A 19,670-nucleotide genomic window follows, 5' to 3' on the forward strand; every position below is an offset into this window, starting at 1 on the left:
GATCAGGTAAGGGGCCCCTGTCGGGCGTCTGCGGCGACTCTGCAGACACAAAGGCCCTCTCAGAGCTCCTCTCGCAGCTTCGTTAGGTCCTTGCAATAGAAAAGCGTCCGCGACTACGCTCCGGAGATGCGTGGCGGCTGGGCCCGCGGGCGTGTAGCTCACAGCCCGGCTGATGCACGGTAGGGGGCGACGGCGACGGCGCCAGCAGCGGAGCTGACGCAGTCCGGTAGGGGGCGTGGTGACGGAGTGCGGGGCGTGGCGAGAGCGCGTGGGGGCGTGGCGAGGGCGCGCGGCTGTTGGCCGCGGGCAGTTCGCGCGCACCTGCCTCCGACCCGCTGCTTGTGGTGCGTCGGCGGTCTTGGCTCAGCGAGTTGCGGGTCCTGCCGGGCTTGGGCTGCGGGCCCACCGGCCCGGGATGGCGTCGCAGCTGCGCTGACTCGGGTACTGAGGGCCTCCGCGGGGGCCGGGCCGTGAGAGCGGGCGGGCGGGGGCCGCCGCCACCTGCTGCGGCCGCCGGCCGGAGCGAGGCAGCCCGAGGCGCGGTGCGCCCGGACACCGCCGCGCCCGCCCTCCGCTCGAGGGCTGCCCGGGCGCGGCGGCGGGCCCCGGGTGGGGGCGGCGCTGCGGCCCTCGGTGAGACTGCGCTGTGGCTCGCGGCTCCTCCGGAACTTGGCGGAAAGTTTTCCCCTCAGACACTGCGCTCCTGCGCGCCGGGCGCGCGGGGCTCCCGGCCGAGAGGAGCCGACTCGGCGCGCAGGACCCCTCGAGAGCCCCCTTCGGCGGGGCGCCTCCTCTCCAGCCGCGGAGCCCGGGGCAGAGATCCTCCGCGCTGCGCGGGCCGGGACCTGGAGGCCAGTCGCGAGCACCCGCGCCCCGCTACCCGGTCGCGGAGATGGGGCCGTCTCCTGTAGGGAGGGCGGTCATAGCTGCGGGGGCGCGGCCACGATGGGGACGCTGGCCAGGAGCTGGAGGATTGGCCCTTGGGGACCTCAGAATGAGCCCAGGCTGTGGGCATTTCAGTGACCATTTCAGAGACCTGGTGACTAGGCTGCGTGAAAGCGTTTCTGTCTTAAAGTTGCATAGGGCACCGTTTTCTCCCACGTGAACTTGGAAGTTGCTTTGGAAGGTTCTGTATGCACCCATGCACTTTGCCGCTGCTAGAGACCCCAGGGAGTCACAATAGTGTCTTGGGGACTGAGCATTGTCCTTCCTGCCCTGTCCTGGTCCCCCACCCCGATCTGTAGAATGTTAGTACATAGTTGTCTTGGCCGTTTTATTACGGATGGGTTGCCTGCTGGGCACAGGAAGGTGCTTTGCAGGAACTGGACTGGTCCTTACAGCATAATTGGAACACTTCCTGCTGACCAGCTTATCAGGACAGAACCAACCCAAGTCTCAAGTTTGGATATGGCATCTCCCTCTACCTCTCTTAATTGCCTTCTTAGTTTTTATGTATTCTAGACCCTTGAGATTGTGAACTCTACACTCTGACTGAGACCCAGCTCTAGGGAACCTGGCATGTACCTGTGTACTCAGGGTTATTGGTGGACACACCCTTTGGGAAAAATTAGGGAACTAAGGTTAAGAGTTAATTTGCTTGACTTGTCACTGCATTGTACAAGTGGGGAAGTTGAGGTGCAGAGCTCAGAGCCGTGCAGCAGGTGCAAGAAGAAATGTTAGCGACAGGAAGAAGCTGGAAGAAGCTGTACTGTGAGGCTTGTATGCACAGAGTGGCTGTTTCTGGGCTGCTTATGCAAATGTGTTGCTAAAATAGTGGGGCTGAGTTGGCTGGCCCTGTCTGGTGCCCAGTGAAGAATAACACCAGCCAATAGCTTCTAGGCTTAGCTCATGCCAGACATAGTTCTCAAGGCTTTATGTGGGTTTCTTCCCCTAATGTTGCCCACTGCCTAATGAGGTAGGTCTGATATTGTTCCCACTTTACTACAAGGAAACTGAGACACAGGGAGGTTAAGAAACTAACCCAGGGTCACACAACTGGTAAGTGGAGGAGCTGGGAATTTGACCCCAGGCAGTCTACTTCTAGAGCCTGCATTATTTTTCCCCTGTTTATTTTTAAAACTTTTCTGTTTAAATCTAATATACAGAAAAGTATAAAACTTGTTTTCAGTTCGATTGTCACAAAGTTTAGAGCCTGTATTCTTAAGTACTCCACAGGTCACGGACGTATGGGCTTTGGTGTTAGACTTGGTGTGAATCCAGTTTTCTTTGCTGTTATGACCCTGAATGAGATACCTAGCCTCTCTGAGTCTGGTTCTTTAGTTGTTCTTTGCAGGCTTATGTTTAGAACATGTGATAGCTCCTAGCATGTATAGTGCATGGTAATGCTCAGTTGATGATTTGTTAAGAATTAAAATAATAAGTTATATTGCTTTTAATAGGTGGTCTCAATATCTTCTTAGCCTGTTAGTTGCCTTCAAGTCACTTCACAGGTACTTATACTTATGACAGTTGGGTTTGGTCACTTACTAAATGTAGCTGAGACATTTAGAGAGGAGAGAGCAGTCCATATGTTCAGTGTCCTTAATTTAAAGTGTCCCATTTTTGACTTTTAAACATAACCACCTGAGACCAGTGTGTCTGTTTTGTAGGGCTGTGAAGGGACCTTTGGAGACTCTCAACAGTTTAACCCCTTTTTGGCCTGGTCTGTTGAATGTTCAGGGATGAAAACCTGTTTAAACAGCATCCTGGGGGGTGCCTGGAAGTTGCCATTCACCCTCCAAAGGAATATATGAGCTGCTAGCTAAAAAACTTTAGGATTATTTTTATCTTAAAGAATAACCCATTTAAAAAAACAAACAAACAAACCCAGTGTTTGTGTTTGCCTTTCCTTTGTGCAAAAGGCACACTGAACCATTCGTTCCCTTAGGCATCGTGTGTGGCAGTGGAGAGAGTGCACACTCGGTCAGCTTGGGCTAGCCCAGCATGTTCTCCGCAGTCTAAAGGCTGTGATGTGCTAGCAACACCCAAAGCTCTTTGGGTGGTGATGGAGGTCACCTAGATCATGGGTGTGAACCTTGAGCACAGGGCCCCAGGCGTCATGTGTTCCTGGAAGACAGAGGTAGTGTTAATTGCTAATGTAGAATTACTGAGTTCTAGGACCAGCTTGGCCCTTTCTGCCTCAGCCAGCACTTTGATTCAAGAAGAGAGACTCACTGCTGGTTGGTGCATGTGAGCTCTGTACACACGTAGATTCACATGGAGGTACCACACAGACTGTGGTTCTCCTCATGTCAGAGGCTGACTGAGTTGACCATTTCTTCGGATTGGTCCTGTGCCTGGGCTTGAGCTGTAGGTCTGGTACAGCAGCCACTCTGGGAGGAAGCTGATAGTGCCACCAGATCCTTCCCCAGGAAACACAGAGGACCCCCAGAGGCACATGTTGGGGACAGAAGACCCGGAGGGGCCTGCCCATGAGACCTAGGGTAGGTCACGCATCTGGCTCAGCTGGGTGGTGTTCTCTGTGTGAAATGAAGTCTACTGTCTCCCATGTGGCTGTAGTAAGCTCTGGAGGAAGTTCCTGCTGTCTACACATGGCCTTTGTAAGCAGCAGAGCTTCCAGGGAGCCAGGGAGTTACAGAACTGAGTCCAGCGTGGACTTTGGCAAGCCACATGCCTCAGTTTCCTTCTCTGTGCAGTGGGGAATATTACTTAACTCATAGGGTTGAGCCAGGATGGTATAGTCAGAGTTGAGGATGGTGCCCAGGACTCATCAAATTGTAATTTCATGGTGATATTTGAGTGTAGTGTCTGATGTACCGTCCTGGTCCTGCTTTCCTGCAGCCTTGGCTCTGTGAATTGTGTGCCCTTTGGCCATGACTGAGTAGAGATGGTCTATGCATGCTTGACCCTTAAGAATGAGGATCTGGAAATCCAACATGGCTGGGTTGGGGGAGTCTTGGCAGCCAGGGTGAGTCCACCGTCATTTGAGGGTAAAAAAGAGCAGTGCAACCCCTAGCTGCTGGGGCACAAGCAGGATGCTCCTCTCAGGAGCATCCAGAGAGGAGCCCAGAACAGGAAGGGCTGCTCAGGACATGTGTCCTGGGCAAGGTGCTGGAATATGTCAGCACATGTGGCAACAGACTTCTCCCTGAAGCTGCCCATGAGTACATGTTTTCCTCTTTGGGGACATACTGAATCATTGGGTTTGGGCTTCATAAATGTTTTTTTTATTTATGAAGACTTTGATCTATACCTAGTCTCACTGCTTTTTAAGGAGGAGAAAATCAGACCATTGCTTCTAGATGGTATTGCTTCCCACAGCCCTGTCCAGAGTCACCAGCAGAGTCACTGTCCCCTTCCTGACTTGTTTTAAACTGAAGACACCTCCTCGGTGAGGGTTGTTCTAGTCCCTTAGGCAGTTTTTTCCTTTTTGCCTCTTGCAGAGCTCAGTGTTGGGGCAGGCAGATCAAATTCAGATGGCCTTGCTGAGTGGAATAACACAGGCTTCCTCTTATCCGTGCTTCACATCTTGCATGTGTTTCTCTTGTCCGGAAAGTGACTAATCATTGTTAGTCCTGTGTTAAATGCCTCCCTGGAAGCGGCTACTCCTTACCCCCTGAGCTGACTGAGCTCATGAGGCTGCTTAGGCCACTGTATGTGCTGCTGGGAAATTAGGGATTTGGACTTGGGAAGACAAATGTGATAGGAGGAACTTTGTTTCACCCTCCTGACCATCCACTATGGACAGTGGTGCCTCACTGTCAGGTCTGGTACCCAACATGACATACAGATGGATGGCCATGGCTCAGCTGCATGTGTCTGTTGTCTGTGCACGTTGCCAAGAACCCCCTGGCAAGGATTTTCTTTTTCCTGTTGCTGCTTCTTGTGCTCACCTTGTTCTTGGAACATAACCCAACTTTCTAAGAGTTTGCTTGATTGGGACTGTCCCTGAAACATGCCCACTGAAGAATTTAGTTGTTAGTAATATTTAATTCATCAAGTCATTTTTTGAATCCTTAATCTATGCTAAGTTTTTACCATGCAGTGGTATCCAGAAATGAGAAGGACTGTGCCTGCCTGAAGCTTGGAATTCAGTGGAAAGACATGAAAATGGCATAAAATCTAGTTGTTTTAGGTAGGGTGCAGCCAAAAGGAGCCAGGAGTATGGAGATCCTTTAGCTCCTGGGAGAGTTGGGGAGGGCTTTGCAGAGGAGGTGTCCTTTACAGGCATTGAGAGTGGCTCTTTGTGCCACACGTTGCTGGAGCCCGAGAACCCGGGTGGCCTGGGTAGGGAGAGTGCACTTGGGAGTGGCCCCCAGGGTTGGATGTTGGGGACGAGGATGCTGGTGCACAGGAGGGAGGCAGGCAGAGCTAGTGGGAAGGCTTGTTGCTTGCTCAACTCAGGGAACTCAGGCTGAGTGTTTAGAAAGCATGTGACTTGGAGGCAGGCCGCCTGCCTCTGGCCACTTTCCAAAGTCCACCCTGCAGCCTTGTCTCAGGCATGCACCTTGTTTGTACAACCTCCCCCTTGTGTGGCACCAGCAATAGGCAGGTGTCCTGGAGTACAGCTTCTGGTTTTATGGCACCAGGCAAAAAGGATTGAGACCAGGTGGCCTTTGTCTTGCAGTGTGTTGTAAGAGGAGATACCTTTTTCCTTTTAGGTTGATTTCCCTGAAGACTGACACCCTGGTCCGGAGGTTTAAAGAACTTAACCCAGACTTGGGACCAGTAGAGGCCTCAAAGGGCTGCGTGCAGACTTCTCCCTAGAAGTAAGACGCTGGGGCTGCTGTCCCCAGCCCCCATGGTAGAGGAGAAGGGAATAGGGTAGAGGTCACACCAGTTGACTCTGGGCTCTCAGCCCCTCTTCCTTCTTCCCTGTACTTTCCTCTTGGTGAGGTTCTGAGAAGGGGTCCTTGAAGTGCAGTGAATTAAATGCTGTTGTTTTACTTAACCAGTTTCCAGTTCTGGCTGCCTTGTTTGCCCAGGCAGTGATTTTCCTGGGAAAGAGAGTTGCTACACGTTCCTATCCTCTCTAGCATCAGGGCAAAACTCACATCTCTTCTGTAACAGTTTAGATCCATCTTTTGCAGGTGCTACAGCTCTTTCTGTGGCTCGATGGTCAAGGGAATGGCACATTTCTGGGCACCTACTGTGTGTTGCTGCTGGCTGACTGGGCTCTCACTAGACCTTATTTCTTTCAACTTAGACCAGCCTGTGAACAGTGTGCTGCTGCCCATTGTTCTGCGGGGGAGGAGGGAAGGCAAGATGCAGAAAGGGGCAGTACCCGTGAGCCCCACTTCCTAAGTTGCAGAGCCAGAACTGCAGCGGGGCCTGTTGGAGGTGCTCAGCCCTGTGCAGTGTCAGGATTTCTTCTTCTGTTTATGGCTCTCTGCCAATTTGATTTGTTGGAGTGTTGATGGTATTTTGATAATTTTAATTACCTTTGACCTTGTCAAAGATTAGCTCTTAACTGTGTGATTTTTTTTTTTCCTGTATTTTTCTTTTAGTTAGGAAAATGTAGCCAGGTGTGGTGGTGTAAGTCTGTAAATCCAGCGACTTGGGAGGCTGAGGCATTAGGATCGCAAGTTCCAGGCCAGTCTCAGACCCTTAATGAGGCCCAAAGCAACTTTAGATTCTGTCTTAAAATAGAAGATAATAGATGTAATTCAGTGGTTAAGTGTCCCTGTACCAAAAAAAAAAAAAGTACAACTTTCAAATGTATGTATGTTTGAATCTACCTGTATCTTCTTTTTGTGAATCCTGTTGTTCATACCATGACAACTTGAGGGCATTTCCCAGATCAGGGAACACAGAGATAATGCGCTGTGGCGTTGCCTTAGGGGAACACAGGGCTACAGACTTAGGGTAGAAGTTCAGAGTGCTGTCAGCATTGCACAGACTTGCACTGTTTCACGCCTGGTGAAATGATTCCCAGATCCTTTTGGAGGGTTTAAGGAATATTTTATTTTTTGCAGAGCTTATTAATTTCACTTTTGTGTCCATCTCTAATGTTGTCTGTATGTTTATTCTGGTGTAGTATAATATGGTGTTACCTTCTAAGAAAAATTGGTAATTAATTAGTACAACACTGGGATTAAATAATCCTTCCTACTCACTAGGTCACATTTCAAGTTTTTATGTGGTTCAGTCTATTTCTGAATTCTGCCTTTTGATTCATTCCTTCACTTTTCTATTTTTGCTCCTGTGCTGTGCTGTCTGAGCAGCTCCTTCAGTTTCTGGGAGGGAGAAGGGAGGGCGGATACTCCCCTCCCCCTTTTCTGCCTGTAATGAATTTGCTTCTGTCTTGGTACTGACTTCCTGAACTTTCAGGAGCCAAGATAACAACCCTGGGGCTGGCTGCCACTGTTCCTTCTCCATTGCAGAGCCTTCAGCCTCACCCGGATGATAGCAAAGTGCTTCTGGGCCATGTGCCCGCTCAGTCCTTTCTTCCAAGGCCTCTGATGGAGCTGGGACCAGAATCCAGGAATGTCTTGAGTGCAAAGTTCCATTCTTTATTCTGTTCTACTCTGGGGTGTGGATTCAGTGTACCATCTGAATTCTTAGTTGTTTTTTTTTTTTTTTTTTTTTTTGTACTGGAGATTTAACCCAGGAATGCTTAACCACCGAGCCACATCCACAGCCCTTTTTGTTTTTTATTTTTGAGACAGGGTCTCACTAAGTTGCTTCAGTCTCACTAAGTTGTTGAGGCTGGTCTTGAACTTGTGATCTTCCTTTCCCAGCCTCCCAAGCCACTGGAATTACAGGCATATGCCTCCCTCCACCCCCTGCACTGACTGAATTCTTAGTTTTGCATTTTCTAGGCAAACAAAAGGTAACCTGACACAGGCTAGGGTTGGCAGTCTGCTGTGGGCTGTGTTCTCCAGGCTGGTCTGTTTCATGTTTTGACCGCCCCTCACTTTAGGCCAGAGCATTGTGTGGCACCAGTGCTTTTGACTCTTGTTCTAGTTTTGGTTTAGCTAAGCTAGCCTTCTGACTTGGGTTTTATAACCTTACACTAGCTGTTCTAAACTAGGCAAGACCCACTTTGGGACCCACAGATTGCAGCTCTACCTCTAGGTAGCAGTAGGATCCGTTGCCCATTTCTTAGCTCTTGATGCCTGGTTTCCACTGTGGAAAAGGGATGGCATGCCCTGCCTATGAGGTGAGTAAGTGTGGCTGTACTTATGGAGAAGAATGGCCAGCTCAGATGTGGTTGTGCAGTCCCATTGCAGATGGTCTGTGTAATTCTTTTTGCTCTTTTTCTGTCCTAATGAAGATATCTTAATTTTTATGCTGCCTTGGAATGAGTAGAACCCTGCCTTATGTGTGGGTTGTAAATTCATATATGTTTATTTACTTATTTATTTTTGGTTTTTTGGTACCAGGAATTGAACCCTGGGACGCTTAACCACTGAGACACATCCCCAGACCTTTTTTTAAAATATTTTATTTAGAGACAGGTCTTGCTGAGTTGCTTAGCACCTTGCTAAATTGCTGAGGCTGGCTTTGAACTCACGATCCTCCTGCCTTAACCTCCCAAGCCACTGGGATTCCAGCCTGGCTTTTTAAACATTTTTTTATTTGTTCTAGTTTCATATATGTTTGACAGCAGTATCCTATTTATCATTTGTCCCCCCTGTGTTAGCTTTGTGTCACTGTGACAAAATACCTGAGATCAACAACTTATGAGGAAGAAAGGTTTATTTTGGCTGATGGTTTCATGTTTTAGTTCATGTTCACTTGGCCCTAATGCTTTGGGCCTGGGGCCACATGGTGCATTGTAGTAGGAGCACATGGTGGAGGAGACTTCTTCCCCTCATGGCTGCTAGGAAGTAAGAAGAGCAACAGGAAGGGTCCTGATATCACCTTCAAGGCACATTCCCAGTGATCCAGATTCCTCCCACTGAGCCTTGTTAGAAATAACCAGGCTACCAAAGGGAATCAAACATGTTCTGAGAAGTGGGTTGGCAAGGCAAACTTTACCTCTGCCAGAAGGGTGTGCTACCAGACCTGGCTAGCAATCGTGCTGTATCTATCCCTAATGCAGTGCTGCCCCTTGCTCTGATAGGAGGAGCTCAGGGCTACAGTCTACAGAATTGGCTAATTTTAAAATTGGGGCAGGCAGAGGGAAGGACTATAGTTAAAATGGCTACGATTAGATCTTACATCTCAATTCAGGATAAATACTATGTTCTGAAAATGGACCACTGGACTTTCTATTTCTCATAGCCCTACCTCTGAAAGGTTCCACCACTTCCCAAAAGTGCCATAGGTTAGGGACCAAACTTTCAACACGTGGACCTTTGGGGACATTCAAATCCAAATTATAGTATGCCCCCCCAATAAGAAAACTTCCTCTCTGCCTAGCACAGTCCTCAGGTTCCCCCCAGTGCTGTCTTGAGTGTCAGAGGTGTGTCTGAGGGGCGGGGTGAGAATGATGAAGATGGTGATTTTTGCTCTTTGTTTAGGTTATTTTCCTGCTATTTTATGTCATGATTGTGCATGTTAAAATTCTTGCTCTGGTTCTGAATCAAAACTCTGGTATGTGGGACTTTGCATGGCATCCTCCTCTAGAAGGGATGTCATAGCATTGAACTGTGTCTGAGGAATGGCATCTTTGGGTCTTATATTCACCTTCATTTCCATGTCTTTGTTTTTCTAGTTTATCTTTGGACCAAGATGACTGATGGAAACCTTTCTACTTCCACAAATAGCATAGCCTTGATGGACGTTCTGGATGGTCATCAAGGAAAGCCCCTTCAGAACCTGCAACAAGTGAATGCCAAAGGGTCCAGATCCCTCTCAGCACCTGAGCATGGGCCCAAGCTGAAACTTGTTGCTTCGGAAGACCGGCACAGCCTTCAGTCTGTGGACTCTGGCATTCCTACCTTAGAGGTTGGCAACCCAGAACCTGTCCCCTGCAGTGTGACCCATGTGAAGAGGAAGCAGTCGGAGTCAGAGCTTGTCCCTGAGCGGGCCTTCCAGAGTGCATGCCCACTGCCATCCTGCACGCCTCTGACTCCCACCAGTACGGAGCGGGAGCAGACCGTGCGGAAGTCCTCCACGTTTCCCAGGACAGGCTATGACTCAGTGAAGCTTTACAGCCCCACCTCCAAAACCCTGAATCGTAGTGATGATGTCTCCGTCTGCAGTGTGTCTAGTCTTGGCACAGAGCTGTCCACCACGCTGTCTGTCAGCAATGAGGACATCTTGGACCTCATGGTCACGAGCAGCTCCAGTGCCATTGTGACCCTGGAGAATGACGATGACCCACAGTTTACTGATGTCACCCTGAGCTCCATCAAGGAAAGCAGCGATCTACACCAGCAGGGCTGGGCTGATGGAACTGAGGAGGGGAGTAAACTGAGGATACTGGCACCACTTAGTAGCTTCTTTACAAGGTAATGCTGTCTGTGTTGCTGTAGAGGAGCTGGACTGCAGACCAGTCGCCTTGTGCTGGTGTAACCTGTGCCGTGTGTCCTACTTGAGCAGGCGCCGTGTCCTACAGACAGCCATGCCTTGCCCAACAGCTGGGGTCCTGTGGAGTCGTGTGGGTCAGGTCTACGGGCGACTCTACCTTTTGTTCCTCCTGTGTCCTTGGCTTTACTCGCGGTTGCTGTCACTTTTTGGCCTCTGGCCTTTTGTGGCTCTGGGTAGCTCATAGGTGGTCATTGTCACCAAATCAGCAGCCATGGTTTGACAGCTTTATGCTCTGATGGGGCCCTTAATGAGTTGTTTCTTGGGTCACCTGGTGGGTGCAGATGATGGTGGCTTCAGTGGTTATAACTCACATTCCTAACACTTGCCCTGGAGAGACCAGGCTGGCCTGTCTGGGGGTCCCACTTGTGGTCCTGCCACTGGTGCTTGTGCCCATGCTTGGTCCTGCTGTCACTGCACTGCAGCCATGTGTATTCCTTTCCCCATTGGATCTGGCCTGTACACCCTCCTCATGGCACCCTGTCCCCAGTTACCATACAGGCCTGCTGGTGTGCCCATTGTCCCCAAAGCTCTGTGAGTCAGCTGCTTCAGCTGCTGCCTCTTGCTTGTGCTCTCATGCTTTTGTTCAGTAAGTGTCTGTGTTCGAGGCCCTGTTCTAGGTGGGTCGTGTCGGGTAATGTGGTGATAGAAATGACCTCAGGTTATGATGGAGGGTGAGCTTGCAGCCTGGGGGTGGGAGAGTGGACACATCAGTCAATCACATCAGCTAGTCTGAACTCCCAGACTGCAGTGCTGTGCGGAAGGGCATGGAGCCTTGGAGAATGTGCAGGACTGCCATCAGCTTCACAGGTGCCCTACGGGACCTCTGGGCCCAGGGCTTTACAGATGGGAGCACTTGTGGCCACCTTGGCTGTGCACATGCCCCTGGCAAAGCCCATGTTGGAGCTTTGCTGACTGGAGTTAGCTGGAGGCGTCTCACCGGGCATACACAGTCCTTATCGCTGCCTCAGTTGTTTCATTAAGCTCCATGCTGGTCATCGCATGAGTCTGAGACCAGCCCTAGTGAAACAATCTCCATTTGGCCTGTGATTTTAGCCATCTTTTTTTCTCTGACGTGCTGACAGGTATCCTGCCGCACCGGTAGAGTCTCTGGTCTCAGAACTTGGTTACTCAGTGGGTGGGGGTCCTTGAACTCTGGGGGAACTCAGCATCCCTTCTGAGGCAGGTGCCATGCTGTGGTGTGATTCTCATTGGTGGGCTGTTTTCTGCCTTCCCCATTTATGAATACCATAGGTGTCTGTTAAGTGTGGGTCTTGGGGAAGGGCCTGGAAGACAGGCCTCCAAGTTCCGGGGTCCTTAGTCTATCTAGGAACAATTGCTTGAAGTGGGGCGGCTAGGAGAAGAGCATGTGGAAAGAGCTGGACTTCAGAATTCAGCAGGCTGAATCCACAACATAGCTGTGTGACCTGGAACAAGTTACTTCACCTGTCTGAGTCAGTTGTCTTATCCCTAACAGTGTTATGAAGAGCCTAGCACAGAGTGCCTGTTATGTTGTTGATCTGCTCTGCCCTCACCCTTGTTGTCTCCTGCATCACTGTGTCCAGGACTGGGCTTCTTCACCTGGCTGGTGGGATTAAGTGGGTTAATGTGCAAAGTTTGGTGTGGGTCCTGACACATGGAAAGCTTTACATATTTGTCACTTGGGATGATCATGGCTTGCCCTGCTCTGCTGTCCTGCAGGGCTTGAATTGTCTGTTGGAACCTCTTCCTTTTTGAGGGAAACCCTGTCGATTATTCAATTTCTAGATCCTTTCCAAAGCTGCTGTTTCTTGAAGACTTTCCTCAGCTGTGGACCACAGAAAACAGGTGTCCCCTTTGTTTTATTCCTTGGTTGCTGTCTCCTCACCCTTGTTTTGATGACTGTGACATTGTTACTGGCAACCAGGCTAAAGTACTTTTTGGAAGCAGGTGGAATATGGCAACAGTGAGTCAAAATGTGTGATAATGTGTACCGAGTCTAGGGTATTTGTCTTGGAGTCTCAGAGTGTTTGAGGAGCTTCAGCATAGAGTGACTTGGAATGAGGGAGTTCTGGGCCTGATGTGTGTGGAGCCTACTGAACATTTGCAGGTGGGTAAGTGGAGTTACAGAGAGTGCTCCAGAGCCTGCCCAAGGCCTGGCCTGTAGCAGGTGCTCCAGCAAGTGTGGACTGTCAACTTTTGTGGAGAGCAGGACCAGGGCTAGAGCTGGCCTTCTGTGGATCCCAGGCCTCTGACATCTGCCTCTCCTCCTGCCCCTTCCCCTGCCTTGTGCCTCTCCTTGTTCTCTAGGCTGTAGAAAGCCACATGGGTGGTATTGTGGGAGGCTGGTCTAGAAGATCATGGCTCAGAGGAAGGGGTGGAGATGGTCAGGGAGCTTGTGACTGGAAGGAGCAGAGCTCGATGAGGTGACCTGGGTGAGACAGGAGCAGAGGAGTGATAGGAGGACTGGCTGGCCTGGCCACTGCCCCATAGAAGCCACAGGCCCAGCTGCCATTTGTTCTTTCTTCCCCAGCACTAACACACACCTCTGAGCCAGACTCTACCCTGAGCTGTAGAGGGAGTTCTGGTCCTTACACAGCTTGCAGTCTGGTTAGGGAGATAGACCAGCATCTGGGGGTGAGATTGTGGGTGTCACTGCAGTTAGGAGTGCTGGTTCAGGGGTCACACCAACTGGGCTCACTTGAGCTCTCCCCCCTTAATTGCTGTGTGACCTTGGGCAGGTTAACTCTCTGAACCTCAAATGGGGGAACACTGCTGTGTAGGGTTAGAGATCAAGTCGACAAAACATTGAGCAATAGTTGTCTGTGATGCTAATGTCGTATGGTTTTGTTTCCTAAAGTTTTCTCTAGTTCCTAACCCCAGACCTTGCTTACTTCAAGTCAACCCATTGCCAAGTAAGTTAGTGCAGTACCTCTTCCCTGGCACGTCTGGTATTTTGGGACAGATGCTTTCTATTGCGGGCGACTAGCCTGTGCACCAGAGGATGTGTCACAGTGTCCCTGACCCTCTGTCCCTGACCTTTCCAGGGGCTCTACCCAAACAAGATGCCCAGCCATGTTTCCAGGCATTGCTGGATGTCCCGGGCAGGGCAGGACAGGAGGTGGGTAGCCCACAGACTCATTCAGCTTTTGAGAAGGCAGAGCTAGCAGGTTGTGACTCTTGGTGTTTAATTGCTTCCCTGATGGAAATTTTATAATGTAATTTAAGCAGGATCCTCCTCTTGTTAGGAGGGGAGGGGCTGTGCTGAGGGATTCCCGTGAGCCCAGGGTGGTATTCCTCTAGAAACCCACAGTGAGCGAGCAAGTGAGGAGAGCAACCTCAGTAGTTGTATGCTTCCTTTCCTCAGGAGCTGGGTTGACTTCCGTGGCTTCCGTGGATCGGCACTGACCTGGGAGGCAGTCATTAGCTTTGGCTACACACGACACTGTTCACATAGTTCTTTATTGAGTTCTCGAGCTGGTGATGGAGGCCTCTTTGCTGGGGGAAAAGGTTTGACCTGTGTTTGGAGGATCTGGGGAACTTGCCAAAAGAAGTTTCTTGTGAAGACAGAAGGACAGCCTCTGGACAGCCTAGCGGCACAAGGCACCTGCTTCCTGGTGTCTCTGAGAGCCCTTTTGAATTGTAATTTAAAGACAGAGCTGGGGGAGTGTGTTGGTTGAGAACTGGGACTGCTCAGACCTAAGTCTGATCCTCAGATCTGCCATTTCATACTGTGTGACCTTCAGAAAGTCACTTAACCTTTCTGGCCTTCAGTATGTACTTGGGTGACACTGGGCCATTTGTACCTCTTGTGAAGAGCTAATGTGAGGGTTAAATTGGAAAATACATGTAAATCTCCAGGCAGACCACATACCTTTGTGCAGACTGTATTTCATGCTGTTCTCAGTTTTTCATGTGAGATTTCATGCACTTACACTTATACCCTTTCCCCTTGTGCTGGAGATTGAACCCAGGGATGCTCTACCCTTTTATTTTTTTATTTTGAGGCAGTCTTGCTGATTTGCCCAGGCTGGCTTTAAACTTGTGATCCTCCTGCTTTAGCTTCCAGAATGTCTGGGATTACAGGTGTGTGCCACTGCTCCTGGCTTTTTTTTTTTTTTTCCCCTTGTGGTACCAGGAATTGAACCCAGGGGCACTTAACCATGGAGACACATCCCCAGCCCTTCTTAAAAATTTTTTGATGTGGAGACAGTGTCTCTCTAAGTTGCCTTGCTAAGTTGCTCATGCTGTCTTTGAACTTGGGATCCTCCTGCCTCATCCTCCTAAACTGCTGGGATTACAGGCATGTGCTACTGCACCTGGCTTTTTTTTATTAAAAAAAATTCTGCTATATGAAAATTTGCAACCACTGGCTTAAGAAGATTCTTCAGGTGGGAACTTTGACTTGATATGAAAGTGCCGAACCAGTCTTAGTTTCCCTATGAATCTAGGATTCAGGATCTGATCCTTTGGAGGGTGAGAGCAGTGTGAGGAGGAGCCGTGCCTCTTTCTTTCTTGTTGAGGGGTGAGTTAGCTTAACAAAAGGGGGTGTGCTTTCAAGGTAAGGCAGGACCTGTGCCCTTGGCACAGGCAGCATTTAGTGTCTCTGCTTTTACACAACTGCCTTTTTTAAGCTTTGCAGCCATAGGAGGTGGCGTGGGGTGGGATTCTGTTGCTGGCTTATCTTCCAGGCCACCTTCCTTCCAGTGTGTCTTCTTGGATGCCGCAGCTGGGCAGCAAATGTCTTACTAGAGTCTCTTGCAGCTAGGGTTCTGCATGTGAATTAGCACCATCAAATTCTCCCACTTGGGGCTAGGATTGTGACTTGGTGGTGGAGCACTTGCCTGGTGTGTGTGAGGCCCTGGGTTTAATTCTCAGCACCACATAAAAATAAATGAATAAAATAAAGGTTCATCAACAACTAAAAAAATTAAAATTCTCCCACTTGTGAAAGATTTGGGACAGAAGTGAATAGGAGACCATCTTTCTTCTTTTGACTGTTTTCTGCTGCCTAGGGGTGTGGTAGAGCGGAGAGACTTTCCTGCAGTGTAGTCCCTATGTCTGTTTTCAGTTCCTAGATTTTGAAAGCCACTGCAGAGGGAGCGAGACTGCAGCCCTCCTTCTGGTGCCAGTGGCACTCCTCAGATTCAGCAGTTCTGGTGCCCTCGATGTGGCAGTTCCCCTGGCACATCCCTTCTGTGTTGTTCAGGGAGCCATTCCTGGAGCCTGGTTCAGAGCTGACTCCTTCCTACAATTTTCAAATCATCTGATTCCTGAGTTAAGTTTCTTTCTGCTTAAAATACTTAGCATGGTGTTTGTGTCTTGCACTGGAAGCTGATTGATTCAGGAACCTACTCTTAATTCTTGTTACATTAAGGAACTTGAGTCAGGGGTGGTTAAATAGCTTGCCAAGGACTTGGGTCTCTGACCTTTAGGTTTATCATCTGCACAGTAGGAACAAGTTCATACTTCAGAGGATTGTTGAGGTTAGTTGGGGAGGGACCGTATCTGAACATGAAATATCAGGCATGTGGCAGGCATTGTCATGTCTAGTTAAATTTTTTATGTTGCCCGACTTGTTTTCTACTGCTTTGACCATTTTAGAATTAGAACCAGTGAATTGAGCTGTAACATTTTAACTATAGCTTTCCTGCAAGATCTATTAATGTTTCTGGTGACTTTGACTTGGAATTAGGATGGATAGAAAACACTTGCTGTGTGCCTGAGCTTGTGCATTGCTCTCATGCCTGGGGAGGAGTCCCAGGTGGTGTTCTGTTTACCTAGCTGCATGCTGACCCATGGGCTGGGTGGGACCATCACTCAGCATCTCAGGGACTGTGTCCTTGTCTGCAGAATGAGCTGAGGTTCTCACCTTACAGGGTTGTGAAGATGAAGGGAGCAGTCTGATCAAGATGCTGAGCTCCAAGTGCTGGCAGAAGGGGAGCAGAAAGATTCCAACACGAATAGGCTTTTGCCACAGCCCCTGTGTAGGTCCTTCTGCAGCAGGATGAGGATGCGGAGAGAGAAGTGCACAAAGCAGGGAGACGCTGAGGGTAGGGCCTGGAGGTCATGAGGAGACCCGCAGCTCAAAGCATAACAGGACCAGATAAGGTGAGATAAAGGCCCCTGCAGGGGCGGAGGAGCTGCCTTGATATAAGAGGGGTTAAACTGGTTAGCTGGAGGGATCCTCCAAGATAGCAACTCCCCTTGTGGAGCTGGGGGCAGAGGCTGTCCAGCTTTACCTTGCTCACCACTTTACATTCTTTCTCAGGCATTTCACAGCCCACCGAAGGCAGGTTGGAGAGACTCACTGTGCACCCTAAGTAGCTGTGGTCTGAATATTCACTTGCTAATTCTGAAGTCCATCAAAGACACTACCCTGCCTCTAGTAATGTGCACCCTGATCAGAAAGAAGGGGAGCTTGGCTGGAGAGCAGAGAGAAAACGAGAGGCAGGTGCAGTGTGGGTGTTGTAGGACAGTACTGGTGGCGGGGTAGAAAGAAGTTTGGGGAGCTCTGGCCCAGGTCAGAGGGTTGACCCTGCATGTCTTTATCAGGGCACTGAGGCTTCTCCTTCAAGGAGGGTAAAGTCCCCTCTCCAGCCCCTGAGGGCGAGCAGGTAGAGAAGGCCTTTTCCACAGGCTCTGAAGGTATGGGCATGAGTCCACGTTCAGCTTTGCTTCTCTGGCCTGTCACTGGGTTGGTTGATGGCCTTCTTGGCCGGCCAGCTCCGGAGGTGGGAAGGGCTGCAGAGTGCCATCAATATTGGTGCCTCCTAGAGGCTGGGAGCAAGAGAACAGGAATGATTTTAGCACACAAGGAAGGAGTGGTGGTTCCCAGTGTTCTCAAAGACTTGTGAGGAGTTTCCGGCAGTCAGAAGACTGTCCTTCCTTTCAACTAAGTGTTTTCATGGACACACACTTTCCCTAGGTCTTCTGACCCTTTTTTGGACCCTGCTCCAAGGGTTTAATTTCCCCAGTTGTGAATTCTTGCACTAGGTAGATCTTCAACAGCTCCATCCTCAGGATTGCAGAATGTCTGCACTTTTCCAACCACAGGTGTACACAGCTCAGCTCTTACCAGCCATTGGTGCAGTGCCTGGGAGGCCTTTGGTGACCTATACTGGAGATGTTTCTCTAAATCCTGGTGAACTCCATTTTGAAGTTCTCCTTGGCATTTACCACAGATGTGGCCCATAGTGTCACTGTGTAGGCATAGGTGACAGAATCTGCAGGAGGCTGGCTATCTCTGCTGGACACACAGGCTGTTTGGCTGCTGCTGCAGACCACATGGAGAGTATTGGTGGGACACCAGAACTTGCCCAGGTCTGCTGCCTCCGTGGACCCTGCTGGGCTTTGTTTTCTTTTGGCAGCAAATCACAGCTGTAATATTTCATTTACCAGGTGGCTGCTGTGTACCAAACAAGTATCATGCTAGGTCCTTAAATGTGTTTCTTATCACACATTAAAAAAATATTGGGGCTCAGGATATAGCTCAGTTGGTAGAGTGCTTGCCTTGCAAACATAAGGCCCTGGGTTCAAATCCCCAGCACCGCAAAAAAAAAAAAAAAAAAGTTTACCAAGCATCTGCCAAGGCACTACTGTCTTAGTCAGCTACTTTGCTGCTGTGACTAAAGGTTCTGACCAGCACAGCTGTAGCGGAGAGAAAGTTCGAGGGCTCATGGTTTCAGAGGTCTTAGTCCATATAAGGCTGGCTCCATTCCTCAGGACTCAAGGTGAGGCTGAACATCATGGCGGAACAATGTGGCAGAGGGAAGTAGCTTACATGAGATTAGGAAGCAAGAGAGAGATAGACTCCATTTTCCAGATACAAAATATAGACCCCATAGCCATGCCTTTAATGAACCACTCCCTCCAGCTACACCCCACCTGCCTCCAGTTACCTCTCACTTATTCCTATCAGGGATTAATTCACCGATTAAGAGTCTTTTTTTTTTTTGCTGGGGATCGAACTCAGGGCCTTGTGCTTCTGAGGCAAGCACTCTACCAGCTGAGCTATCTCCCCAGCCCAGGTTAAGAGTCTTACAACCCAATTCTTTCTCCTCTGAACTTTCTTGGAAACATTGTCTCAAGTGTGAGCTCTTGGGGGACACCTCACATCCAAGCCATAACAACTATTCTAAGTGCTTGGAATTCATTTGGGAACTCAAGGCCCCTACCTTTCAAGAGCTTATGGTCTAGTGAAGGAGGACAGTAGTAAACACCGTAAGTAAACAAAGTGGATGCATTGGCAGCAATAAGTGCAGTGGGGGAAACAGTACAGTGGCAGGAGGTGCTGGAATAGCTGGGGAAGGCAGGTTACACAGTTACTAGGCTGGTCAGGGTCAGCCCAAGTGAGGAGAGGTTTCAGCAAAAACTGAAGGGGTAGGGGAGTTCACTAGGCAGATACCTGGAGAGGTGATTATGGAGGGGGAGCGAGGTCTGTGGGATCGGATCCTATATGCACAGAGGGCCATTGCAAGATGTTGCTTTGACTCATGGTTAAATGAGTCAACGGGGAGCGTCTGCAGAATTTTGTGCAGATTTGATGTCTCCAAACAACAGGATTAGTATTGTCATGGTGTGGCTGGTTTGCTCGCATGGTCTTACAAGCACAAAACCAAGGTGTTGGTGGCTGTGCCCCCTCTGAGGTGTTGTCTGCTCCCGGCTGATTCAGATTGCAGGCAGTGTGCAACTCCTTGTGCCCATAGACTTGAGCTCCGCATTTCCTTGACGGCTGACAACCGTAACTATTCCCGCTCCTGGGGCTGCCCATTCTCCTCGTCATATGGTCCTCCACCTTCACAGCCATAGCAGTGATGCTCTTTGGCATGGAATCCTTTTGCCTTTGATTCTCTGCTGCCAGGACAAGCCCTGGTTGCTCTCAAGGACTTGCCAGTCTGGTAAGACCCACTGGGAAGACTCTCCCCTTTTAATACCGTCTGTGCCATTTGACTCCGGGTCAGGAGCAATTGTCTCATCATGTTCAGTTTATGCCCCCGTTCAAGGGAAGGGGTTTTACAGGGGCCATCTGGAATTCTGCAATTTCAGGAGTAGCAATTTCATTGAAACAGAAAACTTTAGTTGCTCTACTGAGAGTGGCTTTTGGGCAGTGGTGAGCAAAGCAGGGGCCCTGCGGAGGCTGTTGCAGTAGTCCAGACAGAAGGTGATCGTAGCCTCAGCGGGGATGAGAAGTAACTGTGATTTTAAGAGAAACTGCAGTGGGGTGTGGGGAAGAAAAAAGAGTCAGAGATGAC

At 49.7% G+C, this 19,670-nt stretch overlaps 1 protein-coding gene across 1 annotated transcript in view; it reads left to right on the forward strand.

The window, feature by feature from the left end:
• Positions 1–284: 284 nt before the first annotated feature.
• Positions 285–19,670, forward strand: part of Tbc1d14 (TBC1 domain family member 14) — a 100,995-nt gene continuing 81,609 nt past the window's right edge. The window contains 2 exon segments of the mRNA XM_047566317.1: positions 285–441; positions 9,623–10,361. Coding sequence (XP_047422273.1) covers positions 9,640–10,361 — 722 coding nt within the window. The 5' untranslated portion in view covers positions 285–441; positions 9,623–9,639.

Source organism: Sciurus carolinensis, chromosome 10 (assembly GCF_902686445.1).
Source record: "Sciurus carolinensis chromosome 10, mSciCar1.2, whole genome shotgun sequence".
NCBI lineage: Eukaryota > Metazoa > Chordata > Mammalia > Rodentia > Sciuridae > Sciurus > Sciurus carolinensis.